This window comes from Pelobates fuscus, chromosome 3 (genome assembly GCF_036172605.1).
Source record: "Pelobates fuscus isolate aPelFus1 chromosome 3, aPelFus1.pri, whole genome shotgun sequence".
Lineage (NCBI taxonomy): Eukaryota > Metazoa > Chordata > Amphibia > Anura > Pelobatidae > Pelobates > Pelobates fuscus.
This window is the reverse complement of record NC_086319.1, coordinates 401,951,073-401,976,277: the sequence shown is the minus strand read 5'-3', so window position 1 is coordinate 401,976,277 and position 25,205 is coordinate 401,951,073. Positions and strand designations below refer to the sequence as shown.

The following is a 25,205-nucleotide window of genomic DNA, read 5'->3' as shown; positions in this document are numbered from 1 at the left end:
CTATAATATATTGTGAGGGGATCTCAGTTAGGCCCAAAATTTAGTAGGCCTAAAATCTCAACATGGCATATACAAGTACAGGTATCTGTTAGTTAGTTACACGTAGTCAGGAAACTGTCGTCAATGTACTGAGCATTGAAACCACATTCCGTTCTCTTCTAAGTTCCATACTGCATGTCCATATAAGGTAATCCTGTTTGCTGATTGGTGGAATGGTGGGGGATGTTTAGTCTATAAAATGCCTGTACTCCATGTGCTCAGACATTTTGGACATGAGTTCAGCTGAGACCCGGTCGGTGAAAATAAAGATCTTTGCTTCCTGAACTGACCTGCGTCCGGACTCTCTGTGCGTGGCTTCTTCAGAGTTCTGCTATTAAATTTCTGGTGCATTGACCGGGAACTCATCACAGAGACCGCCGAGACGGTGATATTTCACCCACCTCTCCGCGGCAACACCCCTGGACCGATAATGCGTGGACCTCCTTTTGTCTCTGCGCCTTGTCCAGGAGACCATCGGCTTCTGCACAGTGGGTATCGGGGTGTCCTGTTGATGAATTCGGGTGTCCCGTTGATGAAAGGTACACCCACTAGGGGTAAAATCTGTTCTGTTCTGGCCTTTCTCAATGGAAAGAAGGGGCTGATCACCTCTTTAGCTAAACGCTCTGTAGCTAGACTGATTTTGGAAACCTATTACTAATTGAACTTGGTATGAAATCTAGTTCAGTTATATTAGAATAGGGGCTGTACAGAATAGTTTAGAATAGGCTCAGAATAGGTTTAGACTAGGGGCTGGTTTGGAAACGTACGACTAGCTGGACATTGTGTAATAATTCTGTTCAGTTAGATCCTTGTTTCCAAAATGTTATCTAGCTGAAATTTGGTGTAAAAACCAGTTCAGTTAGATCCTGTTTAGACTAGGGGATGTTTAGACTAGGGGCTGTATAGAATAGTTTAGAATAGGGCCTGTTTAGAATAGGAGCTGGTTTAGAATAGGGACTGGTTTCCAAAGTTTTGGTCTGGATTAAATTTCAGTAACTGGACTAGTTGAGCTTGAATGTCGTTCAACTAGATTGCGGATCCTGGAGTTAGTAGAAAAAGCTGAGCTCTGTGTGAATTTTGTACAGCTAGATCAAAGTTTCGGAAGATTATTGTTTGGCTGGACTCTGGCATATATATTTATATATATTATTTAGCAAAACACTGGCATATACATTTATATATATTGTTTAACCAAATTATAATCCAAAAAGTTAATGTCTGGCTAACTTCTGGTGTAAATATTGGTTAGCAGACATTGAAGTGTATTGTTTAGCTAGATTCTGGTGTAAATATTGTCTAGCTAAGCTCTGGTTTATAATGTGTACGTCTTGCTAAGTTTAGATGTATATGCTGTTTAGCACATTTTTGAAGTGTAGATAGTGTTTAATTACGCCTTACACCATAACCACAGACACCATAACCACTGACACCATAACCACCAACACCATAACCACCGACAATATAACCACTGACTATTGACACAGGGTTGTGGTAATATTGAGTAATCGGGTGGTTTAGACGCTGATTTACTGTATAGATAATTGTATAGCTTTTGTTGGGTTTTAATCTTGTTCTGAATGTATGAAATGTCATTAATATAGTGAAATGGGTAAGGATCCTGTCAGCGTGTGTGTGTGTGTGTGTGTTTGGCCGGGCAGCCGCGCCACGTTACTGATAAGGGCCTTTGTGTGCCCATCGTAACCTTGTTTGCATACTTGTATTGCTTTGAACCAGACTATCTGTTGCAATAATAGGTGCTTCTGATTAAAAAATTGATCCATTATTGTGCATGTTGAGACATTTTGCTAAGAGATATACTATTTATGAATATGGTGTGACGTTGTCCCCCAAAAGGTTAAATACTCTGTGTAGCAGAGAATGACCTGTTCTGGTAATCCAATGGCCCTCCCGTGGCAGTCTTGATCCAGATTTAGTACTGCAAGTTCATAAAATTATAACTAGTAGGCCAAGGCTTTATGATCAGTTTCCGTATATTGATTGTTTGAAAGCAAATTGTTGAAAAACAGCCTATATGGATCAAGTTATGCTACGAGGAACACTGCCATAATATGGTTGCCAGAACTTGTTTGTCCACAAAGGCCTCAACTCCACCTATTTTGGACAATCCCCCTGAATCAGATCTTCCCTTACCACCCCCTTACTCCTCCTCCCGAGCTAGAACTGGAACTGGTGGTTCCACATACCCTGCCCCATTGTCTCTGCCTACCCAAATACCTACATCAGATATCAGCCCCTTTGCCTTAAAGGACCACTATAGGCACCCAGACCACTTCAGCTCAATGAAGTGGTCTGGGTGCCTATAGTGGTCCTTTAATGATTAACCCTGCCTGCTGAAAACATAGCAGTTTCATTGACAGCCGCTAGAGGCGCTTTGGCGCTCCTCCCTGTGATTTTCACAGTGATAAGACGCCAGCGTTCATAGGAAAGCATTAAGAAAAGGGAGGAGAGGGAGGAGAGTCCTCAGCGCCGGTAAGCCTTTAACCCCTTCCTCCCTCTAGAGCCCGGCGGGAGGGGGGGACCTATTAACACTATAGTGCCAGGAAAACGAGTTTGTTTTCCTGGCACTATAGTGGTCCTTTAAGCCCACCCATCTCTGCACCTACCCCCACTACTTCTTTGTATCCTGAATTGGCACCCTTTTTAGTTACTGGACAGGCCCCTCAGAGCCTTGTCCTAGATATTCCATTAACTAAGTTACCAACTGTTACATGATTGATTTGCCTTCCTCTGCCCATCTGACAACCCCCCAACCGGAACCTGTTAAATCACAGTGTTCTACAAATGTCTGTAGTCCCGTTTTAACATGCATGACGACTGGTGCCCTCCAACCCTGGCACCTACAAATGCCCCTCCGACTTACTCCTGTCCCAACACATATTGATGGCAATGGCCAGTTGCAATTGGGAGACCCTGTATTTGTATACGTTCCCTTTACTACTACCGATTTGTTTAATTGGAAGACCCATAACCCTTCATATACCGACAAAACACAAGCTATGACTGATTTGGTTACATCAATCATTCAAACCCATAATCCTACATGGGCCGATTGCTAGCAGTTACTATTAGCTCTATTCAGTTATTAACTCATATTAATCAAGGGGCTCTTAAGGCTCTTGAAGAAACTGCCCGTACCCAAAACAAAGCGTACCCGGCAGCATGGGCCGCTGCCCATTTCCCTGATATGGATGCCAACTGGAACGTTAACAGTGCTGATATGACCCATTTGAAAGCATACCAGCAAGCCATTATTGTGGGCTTGAAAGCGAAATTCACCGAAATTCAGCATGACTGTTTGAAAATAATGGATGAAGTCTTCTCTAGTAGCCCCGATCTTCATGATTTCCCACTTTGGACATACAATATTATACGGACGGTAGCAGTTTTGTTAGAGAAGGAATACGTTATGCAGGTTATGCAGTAACCACCGTTGACAAGGTGATAGAAGCACAGCCATTGACAAAGGGAACATCAGCACAGAAGGCGGAATTGATAGCGCTTACAAGGGCCCTGCAATTATCTGAGGGGCTGAGAGTGAATATTTATACCAACTCCAGATATGCCTTCGTAACAACTCATGCCCATAGAGCACTATACAAGGAAAGAGGACTGCTAAATTCAGAGGGAAAAGAGATCACGTATGCAGCTGAGATACTTCAACTGTTGGAGGCAATATGGCAACCAAAAGAAAAAAGTATTATACATTGTAGAGACCATTTGAGAGGTGACAGTGATATAGTACGAGGCAATTGTATGACAGACACTGCTGCAAAACAAGCTGCAGAATCGAGACAGGAAAGTGACACCATGTCAGGGTACCTGAAGTCTCTACCTCTGAGAGAGGTAGAGACTTAGAAGTTTATCCGTCCAGAAGGGCTGTTTCCTCCGTCCCTCGCGGTCCTCCCGGTCATTTACACGCCGGCCGCGAGGGATCCACTTCCTTTTGTAACACGACGCCCAGCAGTCGACGTCATGACGCCAACCCGGACCGACCTGTCACTCAATTGTCTGGAAACTAATCAGGACTCGTCGGAGGCGTGTCTACTCTCCTGAGCCAGGGTATTTAACAGTGCTTCTTCCATTTGCTCATTGCCCTGTCGTGGTTCTAGCCTGTCTAGTCACTCAGCGCTCTTGTATTCCAGTTATCCTTTTGGTTCCGACCCGGCTTGTTTGTATTACTCTGCTTATTTCTGTTACCCTTTGACTCGGCTTGTTCCTCGCTTACCTGTCTTCTCGTTCCCTCGACCTCGGCTTGTCTTTGACCATTCTCTCTATCTCCGTACGTTAGTCCGGCCATTCTAAGGTCCGGTATACGTACCTTTCTACTGTCTGTACTCTGCGTGTTGGATCCCTGCCCCGATCCTGACACACCATGAGCTATGCTATTGCACTTATACCGGCACCTTTGTTCCAATGGACTCCGGTATATGGATCTCAGGAGGAAGAGTGGCTAAAAACTGAATCTGGAAAATACTTGGAGAATAATTGGTATCTGTAGAAATTGTTCAGAACTTCCACAGCGGTACACACTCGGGAAGAGAATATGGAAGATTCTCTTAGCAGACATTTCTATATACCAGGATTATCAAACCTCACTCAAGCCATCGCCAGATGTTTTGAACAGCGCGCCCGCAATAATGCAAGACAAGGCCCTTCTAAGCCTCCCGGAGTTCAGTATATGGGAGGACTCCCCGTGTCAGACTTCCAAGTAGACTTCACAGTTATGCCAAAATGTGGATATCGTTACCTGCTGGTAGCGGTATGTACCTACTCTGGATGGGTTGAGGCCCGTACAGAAAAAGCTGGAGAAGTTGTGCGTTTTCTGCAACGAGAAGTTATTCCTAGATTTGGACTTCCATGTTCCATAGGGTATGGGGTTAGGGGTAGGGATAGGGTTAGGGGTAGGGTTATGGAATTGCCAAAGTCTCGAATTGACGGAGTGCCGAACCGAAGTGCTGAAATGCTGATGTCCCGAATTTCGGACGTGCCGAACCGAACTGAATTTTTTGCCCATGCACATCCCTACAATTTGGCTGGTTCTTCAAAATGCTCACTCCCAGAGGACTTTAATAAATAAGACCCTATTAAGCACCACTACATCCCTAGGCATCCTATTATTCGATGCATGCATAGCAATTTGTGATACTGGAAAACCGTGGAATATATGTGTTAAGTGGGAACTAACATATGAGTTAAATGATAAATACCTATGCCCTAGTACAGGGGTAGGCAACCTACGGCACTAGTGCCATGCACGGCACTCAAGGTGTCTTTGCACGGCACTCAAGGCTGCTAGAGCCAAACAGGATCTGGCCTATCAGGAGTCCCAGTAAAACTTCAGATATCTGCTAATCCGAAAAGGTGGTGAAGGACAATCCTCAATTTATGCAATGCAGCACGTAGAGGTAGGGATCTCAGATCACTTCCTCCCAGCACCTGTGAATAGGAATCCACACTGTAATAGAGCAGCTCGCAGTTGCTGTTGCAGCTCCTGTCCTTGACATGTACCTGGCCGGCCTAGTCCCCACTGGAAGGCACCCACACTGCTAGATATACACAGAAATGCAGAATAACCCTCCCATGATACAAATAATACGGACAGCCCAGACACAAACATACACACGATCCGCACAAATGAAACACCACTAACAATCCACATGCATACACACAACCCCACATGCAATACCTCAAACAGCCCCCACACACTACCAAACACACACACTGTGACATATCCATCCACACACACACACACACACACAATTCCACAAGCAGCCCCCATACACAGCCCACATTCATATGTATCATACACAATACCATAAACTACTCATGAACATATACAATATAATAGCTCATATACGCAGGGCCGTCTTTAATGCAGGGCAAACTGTCCAGCTGCACCATGAGCCCTGCTGGCCTCAACAATTTCTAACCCTCTGGCCGGTAATCCGCACACTAAGGAGGCCCAACGGGTGGCCCATGCACAAAGGACCACCTGGTGGGCTTCTGTCAGCAGGGGCCCGGTCACACGCTGAGGCGCTTTAACAGCGGGAGCGGGCCCATTGCTTTTCGGCAGCGGCTGGGAGGAAGTGACGGCCGCGCACCACTTCCTCCCACAAAGAGAGGAGCGCGCGGGAAAGAAGAGTAGGCAGATTGGAGGGGGGCTGGCCGCGAGCGCTAGACCCCAACTCCCAACACCTTTCAGCCACCAGTAGGAAAGGTAGGAAACTGGAGGGTTGGTTTTAAAGTGTATGTCTGTGTCAGTATATCTGTCAGTGTGTGTGAGTGTCATGTTTGTGTGTCAGTATATCTGTGTGTGTGTGTCTGTGTGTCAGTATGTGTCAATATGTCTTTGTGTGTGTCAGTATGTGTATCAGTATGTCTGTGTGTATCAGTATATCTGTGTGTGTGTCAGTATATCTGTGTGTGTGTCAGTATGTTTGTATGTCAGCATGTCTGTATGTGTGTCAGTATATCTGTGTGTGTGCGCGTCAGTATGTCTGTGTGTGTATCTGTGTGTGTGCGCGCGCATTTCAGTGTGTATATATCTGTGTGTGTGTGTGTATATGTGCATACATCTCAACATTCACACACTAACACTACACACAAATACACCCCTGCATTCAAATTTCAACACTATGTACAAACACATGTCTGTGTTACACACCAAAATTATATGTAAATACACCCCTGCATTAAAAAACCAACACTACACAAATACATGCTTGCAATCACGCCAACACCACAAACAAACATATTCCATACAAAAACCTGTTTACATTCAAACACACAAAAACTGCTTAGTGCTAAATACAGACCTGGAAACATGGGTAAATGGTAGAGCCCCAGCTGTCAATGCATTCTGGAGTTGTACGACAGATGGGGATCTACCTTTTAATCACCCGTGCAACAGGGAGACCCCCCAAAAACTCTTGCACCTCTCTACTTTAGGTCCGCCACTGCGTTGAGGTGGAGGACGTGATTGCATGCCTGGGGAGGGGGACAGGGTCCAGGGGGCCCCAAGCAAATGCTTTGCCCAGGGTCCAGTCACTATTAAAGATGGCCCTGCATATATGCACAAATACAACGACACAAAGCAATTACAGAAAAAATAACACAAGCAGAATACGGCAGCATACACACCTCGATAAAAAAAAAAAAATAGGACCGGCACGCTGCGGGACATCACAATCCTATATCGGCACAGTGCTGCTAAAAGGTTGCCTACCCCTGCCCTAGTAGAAGAACCACTGACCCGGATTGTCCAAATAGGGACTTTAACTTCTGCCCATATTGGTCATGTGTAGGTTGGGCATCATGGGGAAAAACAGTAGACCAAGACCTGATAATTTAAAGATTACCTACTACCCCTCATTGTAAATCGATGGAGTGTACAGGAACAGATCCGGGAGCCATCCTATATATAGGCCTTGAAACGAAGACCCTAAATGCTCAAACTCATCAGGTATTCCATTCCTTTTATGAGGAGATGAGTAGTGAAGATGAAGTCCCACATACTGTTAAAAACCCGTTCATCGATCTGACTGAGAGTATTGCAAGTAGTCTGAATATAACTAACTGCTTTGTTTGTGGAGGCACAATGTGGGAGATCAATGGCCATGGGAAGCGAGAGAAGTATGGTATCCTGGTTTTGAGACAAATGAGCAACAGATGCCTTCCCACTCTTGGCAAAATATGGTAAGTGATGCATCTGGAGTACGTAGTTTCAGAAGCATCAAAGGGGGGGGGGGGAATGTGAGGGGATCTCAAGCTAGGCCCAAAATTTAGTAGGCCTAAAATCTACACACGGCATATACAAGCACATGTGTCTGTTAATTAGTTACATGTAGTCAGGAAACTGTCGTCAATGTACTGAGCGTGTGCAAGAACTGAAACCACATTCCATTCTCTACTAAGTTCCATACTGCATGTCCGGATAAGGTAATCCGGTTTGCTGATTGGTGTAAGGGTACAGATGGAGCATGTATAGTCTATAAAATGCCTGTACTCCATGTGCTCAGTGCTCAAACATTTTGGACATGAGTTCAGCTGACACCCGATCGGTGAAAATAAAGATCTTTGCTTCCTGAACTGACCTGCGTCTGGACTCTCTGTGCGTGGCTTCTTCAGAGTTCTGCTATTACAATATTGTATGTGGCTTCAAATGGAATTCGGGGTTTGTTGCAGATGTATACACTTTTAGAGTGAGACTTTGTTTTATAGATAAATATAATAAAACTACATTACATATCGATAGATTTTAATAAACAGATACCACAATAAGGAAATGACACTTCTCTGGAACTTAGATCATTGAATAAAACAAGTGTATGTCATAGTATAACTTGTTTTAACTTTTTTCTTGAGGATTTAGAAAATGACATCATAATCTAATTTAGACAAGTCAAAGCCCGGGCAAACGTTTCGACATTGTTTCATTATTCACGTCTCACTCATACTATCAGGGATTAAAAGAATGGGAACTCTACAGAGGTGACGTTTAGGGGGGTTGGATTCCCATTTGAGGGGATCTCGGACCACCGGTCGGCAGTGTCCCCATTATTTTGGGGCATAGCTCCTTTTTTCTTTTATTGAGGCATTTGTGTCACATAACAGGAAAAAGACAAAGCCGTTATGACACATTATGAGTTATGACATATACTCATCAGAAATATCAGAACAAATTGAGTAAGCTCCCATTTAAGTCTGCCTCATTTTTACAAATAACATAACAGAGAAAGTCAAGCAAGGCAAGCATGTCTAAATGTGTAGCATTGGCAGACATTCATAATTAAAAAGATGCTAGACATGGTGAGTATTATGGTAATATAAACATGCTGGGTCAGTGATACGTACACGAGTGTGCTCAATGGCCTAATTAGATCAAAACACCAGCATAGATAACAGATGGCAGGTTTGCATGAGAGATAAAACTATAGGCAAACTAGTCTGTGATGGGAGAACCTTATTAAACATGACCAGTAAACTTCATGCTGTGCAATGTCATTCATCTAACAGTACTGTTTCTAAGAATGAGAAAAATAAGCTAAGCAAAAAATGAAATTATACCACACTGGTCTTCCTATATCACACGTGACTACAGGGTAGGCATGTAACCTAGACAAACCGAAGCGAACAAGAGGATGCTAAGGAGAGGGCCCAGTGTGAACTACAGCCTCCACTATATGCTCTGTCTGATATGCCTTGGGATCACCCGATACCCGTGCTCTTTCCTCCAACCCCCACAGCCAGACATAGACCCAATGAGACAGAGCCGTCCACAGGCTTTAAGAAGAGACCATGAGCAGTACCCACTGATCTGGTTGCTCTTGGCACTGAAAACAATGACCTAAGAGGGCTTGGAGTGAGGTGAAGCTCGGCGTCATGTATATTCTCTCAGAAGGTGTGGGATCAGCACCAGGGCCAGCCCCCATCATGGCTTTCATCTTGGTAGTGAGGTTGCGAGCGATGGCCACCTTGATGTCTTGGCGATCGGTGGAAAGTCGGAATATTCCATTCCCTTTTTGCAGGCTCGCAGATGTAGATACCTGCTGCTGAGACAAAACCGACTTGATGCGTCGGCGGACAAAAGTTGAGTAATGCGGCTGGCATTCACTCTGCCTCTTCTCTTCATGCCAGCTTTTTCTGCTGCCCAATCTAAGCCACAAATCTGCAGCGATCTGGTCTAACCCTTGCATCTCGTGTGGTAGTCATTTCTGGTGCATCTGCCATCTTGTCCAATGCTTTAAGGCAGGTCTCGCGTAGTCAAAACGCTTGCAGGATCACAGGCCCTCCCGCAGTTATGTACCAGTAGCCAGAGAGCTGTTGGTGGGATAAACCTATATCTATAGTTGAGGACCTGTGTGTCCCTTTCTCATACCTACTGCTTTGTTGCAAAATAAAAAACGAATTCACACAAAACATTTTTTTTTAAAAAGAATGGGAACTCTTCCTTTACTAATTGATCGAAACCTTTACAGATTTCATCAATATATACGGTGTCTTTGATTGACATGTATGTGGAACATCTATCAATGTTATTTGTTTGAAATGTATCCGTAGAACAGTTTTGGCTGTTGGTAATTAATTTTGAAATTACTTATTCTGATATTTTCTTTGGTCTCTTGTAACAGAGGGACATTGTTACTACTCGGGTTAACACAATCTCACCTTTTGTGTCCCAGTCAGAGGTGGACTGAAGTGTGAGGGGGCTATCCTTCAGGTTCACATCATCTTGCTCTGGCCCAATCAGACGCTGGTGATTGGACCTCACCCAGACATAAGGGCGGCCATACTTGGCGTAAGCGGCCAGGAGAAAAAGAGTGCAATGTGTTTCCTAGGTAACAGAAGAGAGAAAGTAAAACAAACAGGTGGGGCCTGGAGGGCATGTCAGCCATAAAAACGATAAAATCTTAGTAATACCGGGATAGCAATTTCTCTATCACACGGAGAGGCAGGAGGGAGGAGCGCAGGTCCCCTAAGGAAAGAAAGAGGGCGGTTAGAAGACTCAGATCAGATTGTCATCTACTGAAACCTTTTGTAAATATATAAGAATCACGCAGGTACCTGCTTGCAACTGGCTCGTAGCTGGAAATAGAAATGTGACAACTGGAGTCACTGCTGAGAGAGGCGGGTGACCGCAAGGATGGACAGGTCTAAAAGACAGACACATGGACAACTCCTGAGACAGTAGACAGACTGTGATGGGAGACACTAAAGAAAAAGAATGACAGTTCATTGATCGAGGGGAAGATTTTGACTGGATATCAAAGATTTAAACTCAAAGTGAATGAAAGCAGAATGGGTACAGAGAAAATGAAGGCCAAGCTGTATCGAAGTCATGTCACAGTCCTTACCAGATCGTCATTAATCACAGTCAGCAGTATCTCCTCCCTCCCTCTAAGCCAAGGCTGAAAGTATCGGAACCCCTGAAAGACAACAGTTAGTCACCGTCTTAGCAGATGTCCATGTCTTAATGGTAACTATAGACAGTAATGGATGGAAAACGAAATATTTCATTCCTCATGCACCCTACGTACTCATTTTATTTACTTTTTAAAGTAAAATTAGCATGTTTTATTATCGAAAATAGGAGTGGCCATCTTTAAAGGAACACAGGCATCATTTTTTATTTTATTTTAATATAATCTTTATCTTATAATATGTAATGTCATTTTTTAATTCAGGGATAGTGAAATTTTGGGAGAAAAAAAAATTACTTGACTACCGTTCCCACGCCCTCTTTCTGACAGCCATCTTTTTACACCTTCAGTCACTTATTGGACCCCATTGCTTTTCAAAACCACCTGCAAAATAGTGAGCCTTGGGTCATATACTTGACAATCTGACCAAAGGTGCATATAGATGGCTGTCGGAAAAAGAGCCAGGAAAGGGACTTCTTCATGAATTTCAATGCACTTTAATTTAAAAAAAAAAAAAAAAAAAAAAAATAACTAATGAGATCCTATATTGTAACATAAAGATTATATATAATATCAAGATATTAAAAAATGTTGATGACTCTGAAGTTCTCTTTGGTGGGAAATATTTTTTATACGAATCAAAATCCCATTGATCCACATCCAAACTAATCGATTCATCCAGGATTTAGTTGTGCAGTCTTATTCATTAATTACGACAGCCCAGCTAAATCCTGGAGGAAGTGATTGGTTCACATGTGAATTAAAAGGATTTAGAGTCGGTCGGATCAGCCTAAACTAAGTAAAATACTCAGATACCACACTGTATGCTCAAACAAGGGAAATTGAACAAGGGTAACCAAAACACAGAATTAAGTACAAAAACATACGAGAGACTAGTACATTCTAGATGGCCCACACTCTGGTAAGTAGGAACTATAATCTCTCTCTTAAAATGCAGATGAACAGAGCACATTGTGAATCTGCTTTCCAGATCTTGTATGGTATCACCATCAGACCCATGTGTTCATAAGAAGGAATCCGCACTTTGATGCCAAAACAAACTCTGCCCAGAAGTAATTAATCTTACTTGTAATGAGCCCAGGAGGGCCAGATCACAGAGGAACTCGTCCAATCTCTGCTTCTCTTCATCCTGCACGAAGAATTAATAATCAACAATTTATGACATATTTATGATGTGTTGGACATCAGACCATTACATTCAACGCGTTTTACAGGTTTCAGTTAGTAACAATAAAAGATGATTAGGGCGATTGAAGTTTTCGTTTAGCAAAGAGCATGTTAGCACGTAACACCAAAACATTTATAAATTTCACCGGCATTAAATCCCCACCACCAGCACAACTGTGTGCGAGATCTGCTATTTCAGATTATCGTGATGCCTGCAGTTACCGAACTTCCTCATAAGGAGGTTTTTCTAATTATATTATAATACTGTAATATTGTGAACTGTGTCTTTGGAACAAGACAAAAAACAAAAGTGGTATTGCCATGGCAACATGCTTATTAATAAACCAACTCTATATAATCTTTGGCCATCAGACATAGTTACTATCAGTAGTCTAAATACAGACTGGGCTTCTGAATTCGGATTCTGACGAATTTGTGAATCAGCCGTTCAGCCAAATACCGTATCCCATCATACAGATGTACACCCGAGCAAAGGCCCACCATTCGGTATTCAGAGTTCCACCAGTGATGGCTAGGGGATAGACACTAAATGTAAATTTTATTTGAAGATCAAGTCAGAAGTCACCAATAAAGGGGAAAACAAGATGGAGCAGTAAAAAAAAAAAAATATCGAACATGATGGATGCATGTCTCTTTTCATGTAACTATATATATATATATGTAACTATATATATAGGGAAGCAAAAACCAAAAAGGTTATGGTGGGGAAAAATTTGTCGCGGCACACAGAGAGGCCTGAGTGGGGAGAAAGACACACAGAGGGACATGAGGGGGGAGAAAGACACACAGATGGGTCTGGGGATGAGAAAGTCCACAGAGGGGCCTGTGAGTGGAAATACAAAGGGGCTGGGGTGAAAGAGACACAGAGGGGCTGGGGGGAGATAGACGGGCTGGTGGTGAAAAAGAAACACACAAAGGAGCTGGTAAGAGTAAAAGACACAAAGGGTCTGGGAGTGTAGAAAAGACAGAGGCAGGGGGGAGTTAGAAACACAAAGGGGGTAGTAAGAGATACACAAGACACAAAAAATAGGGGATAAGACACTAAAGGGGGTAATACAGTTATAAAAGGGGAAAAGAAACAAAAGGCGGGTTAAGAGGGACACAGGTGAAGATGCTTTTAGGCTCCAAAATCATCTTCGCCTTGCACCAGCCCTGTCTGTGGATAGTTAATACAATGTTAAAGGAACTCTATAGTGCCAGGAAAACAAACCCGTTTTCCTGGCACTATAGGGTTATTAGGTCCCACCCTCCCTCGGAGCCCCACTCCCGCTGGGCTGGAGGGGTTAAAACCCCTTTAGCCACTTACATAATCCAGTGCCAGGCTACCTCGGCACTGGTAACCTCTCCTCCCCCGCCTACGTCAGCTCCCGAGTGGAGCCGAATGCGCATGCGCGGCAAGATCCGTGCACACATTCAAACCGCCCATAGGAAAGCTTTACTTAATGCTTTCCTATGGACGTCCAACGTGAGGTCAATGCGATTTTCACACTGAGAATCACGGAAGCGGCCTCTAGTGGCAGTCAGGGAGACAGCCACTAGAGGCTGGATTAACCCTGCAAAGTAAAGATAGCAGTTTCTCTGAAACGGCTATGTTTTCAGCTGCAGGGTTAAAACCTGGGGGCAGTGGCATACACACAATCCATGGGGCCCGGTGCGAAACTGATCCGTGGGCCCTCCCTCCCCTTCCCCCCCTCCTATTCCCCCCCTCCCCTTCCACCCCTCTATCCTGACCCTCTCCCCCCTGACCGTGGGCCCCCCCGACACATACATACAGACACAAACACGCCCGAGACAGACACATACATACATACACACATGCAGACACATACATACAGAGACACACTGCCTTGATGTGGCAGGTGGGCTTACCCTGTCATGGCCATTGGAGGTAATTAAAAACCACCATTTGTTTAAATATACATAGGGATTTGGGAAAGAGCCCAGGTAACTTTTTTCCTTTGGTTTTACTATTTGTATTTTGGCTGATGTGTACTATGGTCGTTGCTGCCGCCCAGGAGTAATGGGAGTTTGAGCGCAGGACTTGTGTTTTTGTATAATATATATGATAACTATATACATTGTATATATATATATATATATATGTAATAAAAAATAAATAATTTATTAAAAATAAACAATTTTTTTAAACAAAATGTAAAAAATTATATATGTAATTTTATTCTAACTGTATTTTGATATTAATATAAATATATGTATTTATATCAAAATACACTTAGAATTAAATTATATATCTATGATTAATATAAATGATATACATGATGTGACTGTATAGTAATCCATTTACCATTTCAAACATATACATGTTTTGTTATATTGCAATATTTCAGCGTTTCTGATGTATAATTTTAAAATACAATCTTTAACAGTTATCAGTGTTTTTCACTAAAGTGAGAATTTAAAATGAATTTTCAAATTAAAGGGACACTATAGGCAGCCAGACCAATGAATCTCTCTGAAGTTATATGGGTGCCGTGCCGTGCCCCTGTAGTTTTTTGTATCAATCATGTTTATTGAAGAAAAAGTTTTCCATAAATTCCTTTAAGCATACGGTGTGTAAGACAATAAAAGGTGCAATACATATATGAGCAACATTACATTGTCGGATGTTATCACTGCCTTCGAAGTGGGTTTTTAGCCTAGTAGCTGACTTGCAACCTCGGAGGTGGCATTATGGTAATCGTGTCGTTCAGTACGTATGGTCAGTTGGGACCAGCCGTAGATCCCTATTGGGGTCCTCAGACCGTCTGGGGCAGTTGTTGTTTTATTTCGGCCTTCCCTGTGTCTATTTGTGGTGCCCATGTGGTCGCTCAGTGTGCTTTTCTGCTAACTCATATCGTCGGTCTATGGTAGAAAGTGTGCCAGGCTCCTGGGCCCTCCCAGTAGGTTGCGTATCGGCTCACATAGCTAAGTGTGGGTAGGTGTAATTGTCCTGCCCCTAGTCGGTGTAAATCCGTCTTGTGGTTGCTCACCGTCCATCTGCTTGTGTTCCGGGGAGGGCGGAGGTCTGCCACGCTGTGCTAGATTGGCCCGTTTGGGTCGGCCTGCCCGTCGGGCTTGTCGTACGTGTGTGTCTGAGTTGTGCGGTTATCTGTGTGTAGTTCGGTAGAAGCCGGCTTAACCTAAAGTCTCCGTACTGGGTACGGATATTGGAAAAAGGAACAGAAAAAAGCAGAAGAGGAAGGAGGAGAGAGAAAAAAAAAAGGGGGGGGGGAGATCAGGGGAGAGGTAAGGGGGACAGGGGGGATAAGCAGCATGGGCCCGGTTGGGGCCGCCCCCCTTGGAGCTTCGTCTTCCCCGCTGTAGCGTGGGATCCGTATTTTTATCGCAATTCGTCCTGGTTCTACCGCCTCGGGCGGGTTCTAAAATCAGGTGTCTCAAGCCACCCCTCTGGAGACGTATAGCCTCCAGGGGTACCATGTTATCCGAGCGCTCTCGCAGGGTGGCCGTCAGCGTTTCCATGTCGTAGATATTCTCGACCTTATCTATCCATTGCCTAAGAGTGGGGACTGACGGGCCCTTCCAGTGCAGGGGTATGAGAGCTTTTGCAGCATTAAGCAAGTGGATGGTCAGGGAGTTTTTGTATGCCTGTGTGGGGACAGGTGTGTGGTGCAAGAGCATCGGCAAGGGTTGTAGGGGGAGTTTGTCACCGGTGACATCTTTGATCTTTGCATTGATCATCTGCCAGTACGGTGTTATACGGGGGCATGACCACCGGATATGTAAGCTAGTGCCCCCCTTGTGCCACATCTCCAACACTCGCCTGTGTTAGACCCGTGTATGTGTCTGAGGGAGTCTGGTATTCTGCACCAATGTGTTAACAATTTGTAACTGGTTTCTTGAAACTTCGAGCTTATTGAACATTTGTGTGAGAGGAGGAATATTTTGTCCCATTCTTGGTCTGTCAGCTGGGTACCAGTCTCCCTCTCCCACTTGCTCGTGTAACCTAATGGGCAGCTGTCCCCTGTCCTCTGGAGCATAGCGTATAGGTATGAAACCCCGTGGTCTACATGTCGTCTGTCCGTGCACAGTCGTTCGAATTCCGAAAGTTGACGTTGTAGGTGAATTCGTCCCGGGAGTTTGGCATAGTACGTCCTAACTTGGTGGTAGTGGAATTTGTCCAGTTGGGTGGGTTGCCGGTCTGGCATCAGGTTCTCCAGCGTTTGGAGCGTTCCCCCAGGACTCCACTGGCGCACATAGATCCAGTCAGTCCTCTGGAAGTTGTGACGGGCAGCCGGGTGGAGGCCCCCTGCCAAACCCGGGTTGTGTGTAATGGGTGTAAGCGGGCTTGGGGAGGTGGTGAGTTGATGGGCATACCGCTGTCCGCACCAAACCCTGAGGGTGGCATCTATCATTGGGTTCCTCGTGTGGAGCTCCGAGAAGGTGGAGCCACCGAGCCAGAGCCTTGATGGGATGGTGCCCTGTGTCTGTTGCAGTTCCATGTTTACCCAACGTTTGGTGCTAGGGCGCGCATGCCAATCTACTATTCTGTGTAGATGTGTGGCCCGGTAGTATGAGATCACTGACGGTAGTCCCACCCCTCTGGCTGCCTTCGGTCTTTCCAGGATCGACCTGCGGGTGCGCGTCTGTCTATGATTCCACACAAACCTGCGGATAGCTGTAGTTACTGAATTGAAAAACGTCTGGGGGATCCTTGAAGGCAGTGTCGCAAAGAGATACAGCAGCCTAGGTAGGGATAATAGGTTAATGCGGCCGAACCAGGGGATGTACCGTTGTGTCCACCGCTGGAGGTCTTGTTGTATGGTTGTAAGGATAGGGAGAAAGTTCAGCCTGTAGATCTGTGTCAGATCTGCCGGTAGCCAGGTGCCTAGGTATCGTAATTTCGTTGCGCACCAGGAAAAGGCTAACTGTGTATTGAGCTGGTGGACATGCTCCTCTTTCTGCATTATCGGCATAGCTTCGGATTTTTCCAGGTTAAGTTTCAGGTTGGATACCTGGTGATAGGTTTGAAATGCCTGTAGCAGATTGGGCACGGAGATCCTGGGCTGTTCCAGAAAGAAGAGCATATCGTCAGCGTAGGCCGCCACTCTGTGTTCTTCGGAACCCACCTTCACCCCCGTTATACCCCCGTCCTGTCTGACCGCCTCCAGGAATGGTTCTAGAGAGAGGGCAAACAGGAGGGGGGACAGGGGACAACCCTGGCGGGTCCCATTGCATATCGGGAAAGACTGCGTCAGGGCTCCGTTAATGCGGATCCTTGCCGTCGGGGTAGAACACAGCGCCGACACCCATGTTCTTATGTGGGGACCGAATCCCATGTGTCTTAGCGTTTCATCCAGGTATACCCAGTCCACTCTGTCGAACGCCTTTTCGGCGTCTGTGGAGAGGAGGACTGTGTCGCGTCCCGAGGTCCTTGCTCAGTGTATGACATTTAGGGCCCGTTTGTCGTCCCTAGCTTCTCTGCCTGGGATAAAGCCGACCTGGTCTGGGTGTATGAGATCCGGCAAGATCCGCGACACCCTCAGGGAGAGGGCCTTAGTGAATAGCTTCAAGTCGGCATTTAGTAACGAGATTGGCCTATAGCTCGAGCAGTTAGATGGATCCTTTCCTTCTTTGGGGATGACTGTGACTATCGCTGCCAGGGAGTCCGTGGGGAATCGCCCTCCCTCCTGTATGGAGTTTAGGCCTGCCAGAAGTCGGGGTAGTAGAGCGTCTCGGAATGTTCGTAAGTACGTTAAGGGGAGGCCGTCCGGGCCCGGGGCTCTATGTGGTTTTGAGCACTTCATAGCCGCGGCTAGTTCCTCCAGTGTCAGGGGGTCATCGAGTTCCTCCGCGAGCTCTGGAGTGAGCTGGCGGGTCACATTTTGTGTTAGGTAGTCTGTGACTCTTCTGCGGGGGTTCTGGGCTTCTGTCCCTTGTGTGGGCGTAGATTGGTTGTAAAGGTCCGTGTAGTAAGCCCTGAATGCCGCCATAATGCCTTCCGGCATTCTGGTGTTCTGTCCGTGTCGTGTGTGTATCTGGTGGATGTGTTGGGATCTACGTTTCTCCCGGAGCACCTGGAGGAGTCGTCCGCTCTTATTCGAGTGCTCATAGAAGTGCCTGGCAGATTTCCGTAGTGTGTGTAATAGTCCCTGGGAGAGGTGTTCCCTGAGTGCCCTGCGTGTCTCTGTAAGTCGTAGGTACGTATCGTCATCTAAGGTCTGTTTATGAGTGTTTTCTAGTTCCGCTATCCGTTTTGTTAGGTCTAAGATTTGACGAGCCCTATCTTTCTTGCGTTGTGTGCTGATGGATAGGAAGTGTCCTCGAATAACGCATTTATGGGCTTCCCAGAGCGTCAATAGGGGCATGCCAGGGGTGTTGTTGGTATCAAAGTATTGTGTAATAGTCTGTAGTGCTGTGGTGCGTGTCTCTAGCTGTCAGCAGGGTTTCATTAAGTTTCCATTGTCGCTCGGCGGGTTTAAATAGCGGAGAGCTCATTACCATCGTGATTGGGGTATGGTCGGACTGGCTTATAATCCCTATGGCTGCGTCCTGAAGAAGCGCTAAACTTTCTTGGGGCATGAATGTATAGTCTATTCAACTGTATTGTTTGTATACTGACGAATAATAGGAGAAATCCTTATCGTCTGGGTGGGCTACCCGCCAGCAGTCGACCAGCCCCAATCCGTTTAGGGTTCGCCGTGTCAAGCGTAGGCAGTGCGCCGGGACAGTGCTGGTACCCCTGGAGGAGTCAACTCGCGGGTCTGGGGGAACATTAAGGTCCCCCGCCACTATCAGAAGGCCGGCCCTGAATTTTTCCAGTTTGGCTAGCGTTTTGGCAAGGAAGATGTGTTGTCTACGATTAGGGCTGTAAATACATGCGAAAGTGTAGATATGGTTTGCGATGGTGCCTTTCAGGAAGATATACCTCCCTCCAGGGTCCAGGCTCCCCGGTGCGCGGTCACCCAACCCCTCGCCAGCCCCCTCCCCAGCCGGGGTCGGGGTGATGGTAGAGGACCACATAACCGCTAAGGGTGTGGCGGGCGCGCAGCCAATCACCTCCCGCTCCCCGGCAATCCCGGTGGGTCGGGGTCATGCCGCCCATCAGTCCCCAGCTCATCCATATACACCGCAGGCAAGTACCTCGAGTCCCCCTTTTCACACCACGGTGGCCCGTGACCCCTAGGAGTCAGTCCGTCTCAGAGAGCTAACAATGCTACGAGCACCCAGACTGATCCCCGCAAGCCCCTAAGGCCCCAGCAGCGAGGTCGCCATCCCCCCGAGGCCTCCCGATCACCCCGATTGGGCCATTCCTGTGGCATGAAACCGGGCCACCGGTTTGAAGTCACCGCCTTCCCCCGCTGGGAACGTGGACCCCCCACCGGGTCCCAGTGGGCAGCTGTGTGTCGAAACGTGTGGCATTTCCGATATTGAGGGCCCCGGATTTTTCCTGGGGACCCGCTCCCTCCAGGTAATGTGCCCCCCCTCACGGACCCCCCCCACCCAAACAAGCTCAAACCCATCTGGAGCTATGTGGGGCAGCGGTAGCCTTCTCTCCTGTGTATCTCCGTTTAGGCTTCCCTTCCCCTTCCCGCACCCCATCCAATCGGTGTTTCCCTGGGGGCATGGGACTTTCGAGCCACGTTTGGGCCAAAGGGCCGGGGGGAGTATGGTACGTACGCAGATCAATCAGTCTCGATGTCCCTGGGTTTTACTGCAGCTCCTTCTAGCACAGCTAGTTCAAATATTATACCTTGTTGTCCCCCAAGAGGCCACTAGTGGTGAACTCAGCAAAATAGTTTGCTATACTTTACTGAAGAGGTATAGTAGAGTTCTGAGATAGTGTCTTCAATGACTGGTCTTGGTGGCGGTAGTGAATCAGATGAGGATAATGTGCTTTCTCCCCACCATTGCAGAAGTTTTACCTCTGGTCCAGGAACAATTTGCCTCCTGCATCCACCTTGTCTAAACCCATCTCTTTCTGCTTTGGGCTTTCAAGTAGCTTGCCCTCTGTCAAAGTTCCCATCACCACCTTCAGCATTTTCATTAACCACAGGGTAATGGAGAGGCCAGGGTTGTGAGAGCTTCTGTGGCGCAACCAGCCCCGCCACTTGTGCCTGGAGAGGACTGCTTGCCAGCCTCTTGCCCGGTGATTATGGTCCCTGGGAGGTTTGGCCCTTGAAATAACAGATTTGGGCATAATGGATTTTTCTTGTGCTGCTGCTGGCCCTTTAACTTCCAGAGAAAGGAGTTGTACTTTTAAATTGGCACTTCGAATGCCGTTGAAGTGCGGAAGTAGTCGAAGTGGCCGCCATTCGAAAAACGAACACGTGGCGGTGGCCATCTTGGTTCATTCAATATGTGTAGCCAAATTCATGGAACTGAAATTGGCTACAACGTTCGAATGGGACTTAGTAATTTTTTCAGCCTGAAATAGACCGACTGCACAGCCCAAATCTATGGAACTGTTTTGGGCATGAAAATGTGCTTGCAGTCGGTTATAAAGGACTTCCATCTAACTTTTTAACCCCTGGATGGAATTGGCTGAATTTTTACTATGTTTATAATTAAAGTGTGCTGAGTTCGAATATGTGATGTGATTTATGTTTGTGGCATGTATATTTTGGAAGTTATTAATATTGTGTAAAAACTGTATTCCTCTGCCTGTGATAATGATATTACCCATTGTGTTCAGTAATCATATCACAGGCAGAGGGGAGGGTTTTGTGTGGGAGTGTCTGTGTGTATTGTACGGATTGATTGGTTGTTCTATAAAACCCTGTGGGCAGCACTAAGTTTGTGGATTGGGAATAAAAGAGGCTGTATGTGCCAGTACAGTCAGTTCTGCTTGACCTCAAAATGAAGTATCGTCTCGTTACTGGGGGAATTGGATTGTATGCTGATTGCCAGGAGTGTAAGCTGATTGTATGATTTTCCTGTTCAGCTGTTTACAGCATTCATATGCTTGAGAGCATTCGTATGCTTCTTTGGTTCGGTGGTTGTGGTGTCTGCTGCAGTGCTTGGATCCCTCAAGAAGCGCTAGGAGCATCCATCAACGGAGGTACCCAGTCGGGGTGCCCGTCGATCCGTTACAGCTTCCACGGAAACTGATGCAAATCGACTCATAAGGCGAAGGGTTGAATTTAATGAAAGCAAAGTTTTGGATCAGTGTGAGCGCCTCTAAGAAGAACCATTTATAAAATGCAAGTTGTGCAGGAAGAAGAGATAGGTCACACTAGTACTGGTATGAGCCTTCATCTGAAAACACACTGCAAGTCTGTTACTGAAGAAACAGGGTAAAAAAAAAAGTTATGGCAGACAGCAAGTCCGCTGCGGTATTGCATTCTATGCCATTCTGATGACCTGCCACCACCCTTAGGCAGAGCAGGGGCAATGGTGTTAAGGCTTCCTCAAACTCCGCCCCTCCAGATGTTGCTGAACTACAACTCCAATATACAGGATTGAGGTGGAATATCAGGGCAAGCCCAAATAATACACCCACTGAGGGCGCTCGGAGATCGAGAATAGTGACTACAAAATTGTCAACTGTGACTATAAAAGTAACAAAAATGTATTCTTACATAAAATAAAATACATGTAAAAATATACACATAGAAACAGCACTATTAAGAGACCGAGATAAATATCCGGCACCAACCACTACATAAAAAAAAAAAAAAAAGTGGGTATACTCAAAGCCCTTGGTCGCGAGTCCTAGGGGCCAAGGGATACTTGTACTTAAATAGTCTCGTGGCGGTAATCAGGTCTCTGGGCTGTCATCTACTGGCTCGGCTTAACGCGTCTCGTCCCGCAATATTCGTGACTTCCTCAGGAGCTGGGAGTGTTCCTTTAAATCTTTCAATCTTCGCACCCAATTAGGTCCATGCGCATGTGCGCAAAGGCATTGTCTTCCCTCTCGCCCGGCGCACACTTGGACGTCATACAATTCGGACGTTCCGGAAGTGCCTCGCGTGCATGCACCTGCACCTTGGAATGCAAAACGAACTTTAATGGCATCCGGACAACCTCCACAGAGTAACATATGCTTCACTTTCTGTGGAGGTTACATGTAGTGGTTAGTCCGTTACATCTGATGCCTAACAAATACCGGAAGTCTTGGTTCATACCACAAAAGAGTCTTACGTATTAAAAAATATAATGCATAAAAATATTATATTTAAAATTAATGTCACTAACTGACAAGAATGTTAAAAAAAAGAAAAAAAAGAATGTGTTGTATGGGGATATATATTTTGTGGTACCCCTTACAATCTAAGCTTTTTTTTCGAGATCCTCGTATATGTTTCTAGTCTCACTATATCCTATGATTCTATGAATGAAATAGATAGGCGGAGAATCGTGAATTGTAGTTCAGCAATATCTGGAGGGCCAGAGTTTGGGGTAGCCTCGTTTAGATAGTCAAAAAGCAGGCTTGTCTGGGCCAATTTGACCCTGGCACTTCCAGTATGGAAGAGTAAAAACCTTTCCTTTGTTCCCCTAGACTATGGTGGTGGTAGGCAGGGGTGGACTGAGATCCCTCAGGGCCCCCGGGCAAAATAAATCAAGGGCCCCCTTACAGGCCCCACCCATGCTCCACAGCAAGCGCCACCCTTGTCCCGCCTCCAGCCACACCCTACACAATCTTTCGGCACAAGGAACAAAAGTGCAATTATCCCTTCGAGGCCCCTAGTAGAGACTACAATTGAGGGCTAATGGGCCATGGAATGTGGTCTTTCTAGCAGAGGCCATCTCAGCGTCCATTAGATAGCCTCTACTGGAAACAGTAGCCTCCAGGCCCCAGTAGAGATTACAATTGACAGCTACTGGGCCATGGAGGGGGGGTCATTCTAGCAGAGGCTATCGCAGTGTCCTTTAGAGAGTGTGTTAGAAAGAATCTCCTCCAGGCCCCATTAGAGACTACAATGGAGTATAATGGGGCCTGCAGGGGTGTCTCTCCAACACTCTGGTTCCTATTCACAATATAGCAACACAACATAGCTTGCTGATACCTAGGCCAAGTTGGCTCCTCTTACCTTAATTACTGTTGCTGGCTGGCAGTCTGTGGGCTTGCTAGAAGGCTGTGGCTTGCTGGCTACTGATGGCAGGCTGTGGGCTTGCTGGCTGGGGCTGACAGGCTGTGGCTTGCTGGCTACGACTGGCAGGCTGTGGGCTTGCTGGCTGTAAGCCTGTGGCTTGCTGTAGGCCTGTGGGCTGGCTACTGGCCTGTGCCTGTCTGCTGGCCTGGCTGGCCAATGGGATGACTGGCTGGCTACTGGCCAGCCTGTAGGCTGGCTGGCTGGCTACTGGGGCACTTGTAGATTATTTAAAGAAATAATCCATGCACAATAACCACTACTGCTCTGGTGCCAGGAGGGCCGGGACCCCCTCCCAGAGTAAGTAGTCAAACCGCTTAAGAACAGTTTGACAACTTACATGGGGTCTGCTGTGATATGGGGCTGTAGTAGGGTATAGGAGCAGTGGTGCAATGTGTGCGGGGTGCAGTGTGAAAGGTTCAGTGTGTGAGTGTGGGGGGTGTAGGGTGTGAATGTGTAGGGTGTGTGGTGCAATGTCTGTATGAGGGGGCTGTGTATGTGTGTGGCAATGTTAGTATGGGGGGCTGTGTGTGTATGGGTGGGCAGTGTATGTGAGTGTGTGAGGCAATGTGTGTAAATGTGTATGGTGTGTGTGTGGGGGCAGTGTGTTTATGGGGCTTGAGTTCACTCTCACCACTGTGACCACCAGGAATCCCTGGTGGTCACAGTGTTGAGAGTGAACTCTAGCCCGTAGCTCCAGGGCTAGAGTTAACTCTCGCGAGAGCCAGAGCGCGGCAACGCTCTATGCTCGCGCAAGAAAGACCCAGAGGAGCTGCAGGCTGAGCTCCCGGGTCCTATCTTCCTCCCTCCCCTGCTGGCTGCCCGCGCGGTGCCTGCGGACCGGGGAGAGAGATCGGCCAGCAGGGGAGGGGCAATTGCGCCGTTGCCCCCTGGATCCACCAGTGATATATACAGTCCCACTGTGTGCCTTTTTGTCTCCCCCCAGTCCCTCTGTATGTTTCTTTCTCCCCCTCACTGCTCCTCTGTGTCCATGTCTCCCCTCTCCTTCCCAGTCTCTCTTATCCCTCTACCTCTTTCTCCCCCTCCCCTTGTGTGTCTTTCTCCTTTCTCCCTGTGTCTCTCTCTTCCCCTGTGTCTCTTTCTCCCCCACATCTCTCTTCCTCTCTGTCGCTTTCTCCCCCCTCCACCATCTCTCTATTCCCCCTCTTTCTCCCCCTGTGTCTCCTTCTTCCCCGTCTGTCTCTCTCTCTCTCTCTCCCCCTCTCTTCCTCTTTCTCCCTCCTCCCCCTGCTTCTCTCTCTATTCTCCCACTGTCTGTTTCTCCCCTCTTCTCCTGCCTCTATCTATTCCCCCCTCTGTTTTATTCCCCCCTATCTATTCCCCCTCTCTGTTTTATCCCCCCCATCTATTCCCCCTCTCTGTTTTATTCCCCCCTATCTATTACCCCTCTCTGTTTTATTCCCCCCTATCTATTCCCCCTCTCTGTTTAATCCCCCCTATCTATTCCCCCTCTGTGTTTAATTCCCCCCTATCTATTCCCCCTCTGTTTTATTCCCCCTCTCTGTTTTATTCCCCCTATCAATTCCCCCGCTCTGTTTTATTCCCCCTCCCCCTGTTTCATTGCCCCCTTCCCCTGTTTTATCCCCCCATCTATTCCCCCTCTGTTTTATTCCCCCTCTGTTTTATTCCCCCTCTGTTTTATTCCCCCTCCTGTTTTATTGCCCCTCCTGTTTTATTGCCCCTCCTGTTTTATTCCCCCTCTCTGTTTTATTCCCCCTCTCCCCCCCTGTTTTATTCCCCCCTCCCACTTTTTTATCCCCACTGGTTTATTGCCCCCCCCCCCGTTTTATTGCCCCCTCCCCCTGTTTTATTCACCCCGTTTTATCCCCCCCCCCTTTTTATTGCCCCCTCCCCCTGTTTTATTGCACCCTCCCATTTTATTCCCCCCATATCCATTCCCCCTGTTTTATTCCCCCCTCTCCCCCCAGTTTTATTGCCCCCTCCT

General features: G+C 46.6%; 1 protein-coding gene across 1 annotated transcript in view; it reads right to left on the bottom strand.

Moving 5' to 3' along the window:
* The window catches only part of LOC134603593 (uncharacterized), a 30,636-nt gene that overhangs the window by 2,505 nt on the left and 2,926 nt on the right, over positions 1-25,205 (bottom strand). The window contains exons 2-6 of the mRNA XM_063449710.1: positions 12,067-12,129; positions 10,914-10,985; positions 10,624-10,712; positions 10,480-10,534; positions 10,228-10,393 (exon numbers count right to left, since the gene is read on the bottom strand). Of these exons, the coding sequence (XP_063305780.1) occupies positions 10,228-10,393; positions 10,480-10,534; positions 10,624-10,712; positions 10,914-10,985; positions 12,067-12,129 (445 nt within the window). The remainder of the gene's footprint in view (positions 1-10,227; positions 10,394-10,479; positions 10,535-10,623; positions 10,713-10,913; positions 10,986-12,066; positions 12,130-25,205) is intronic.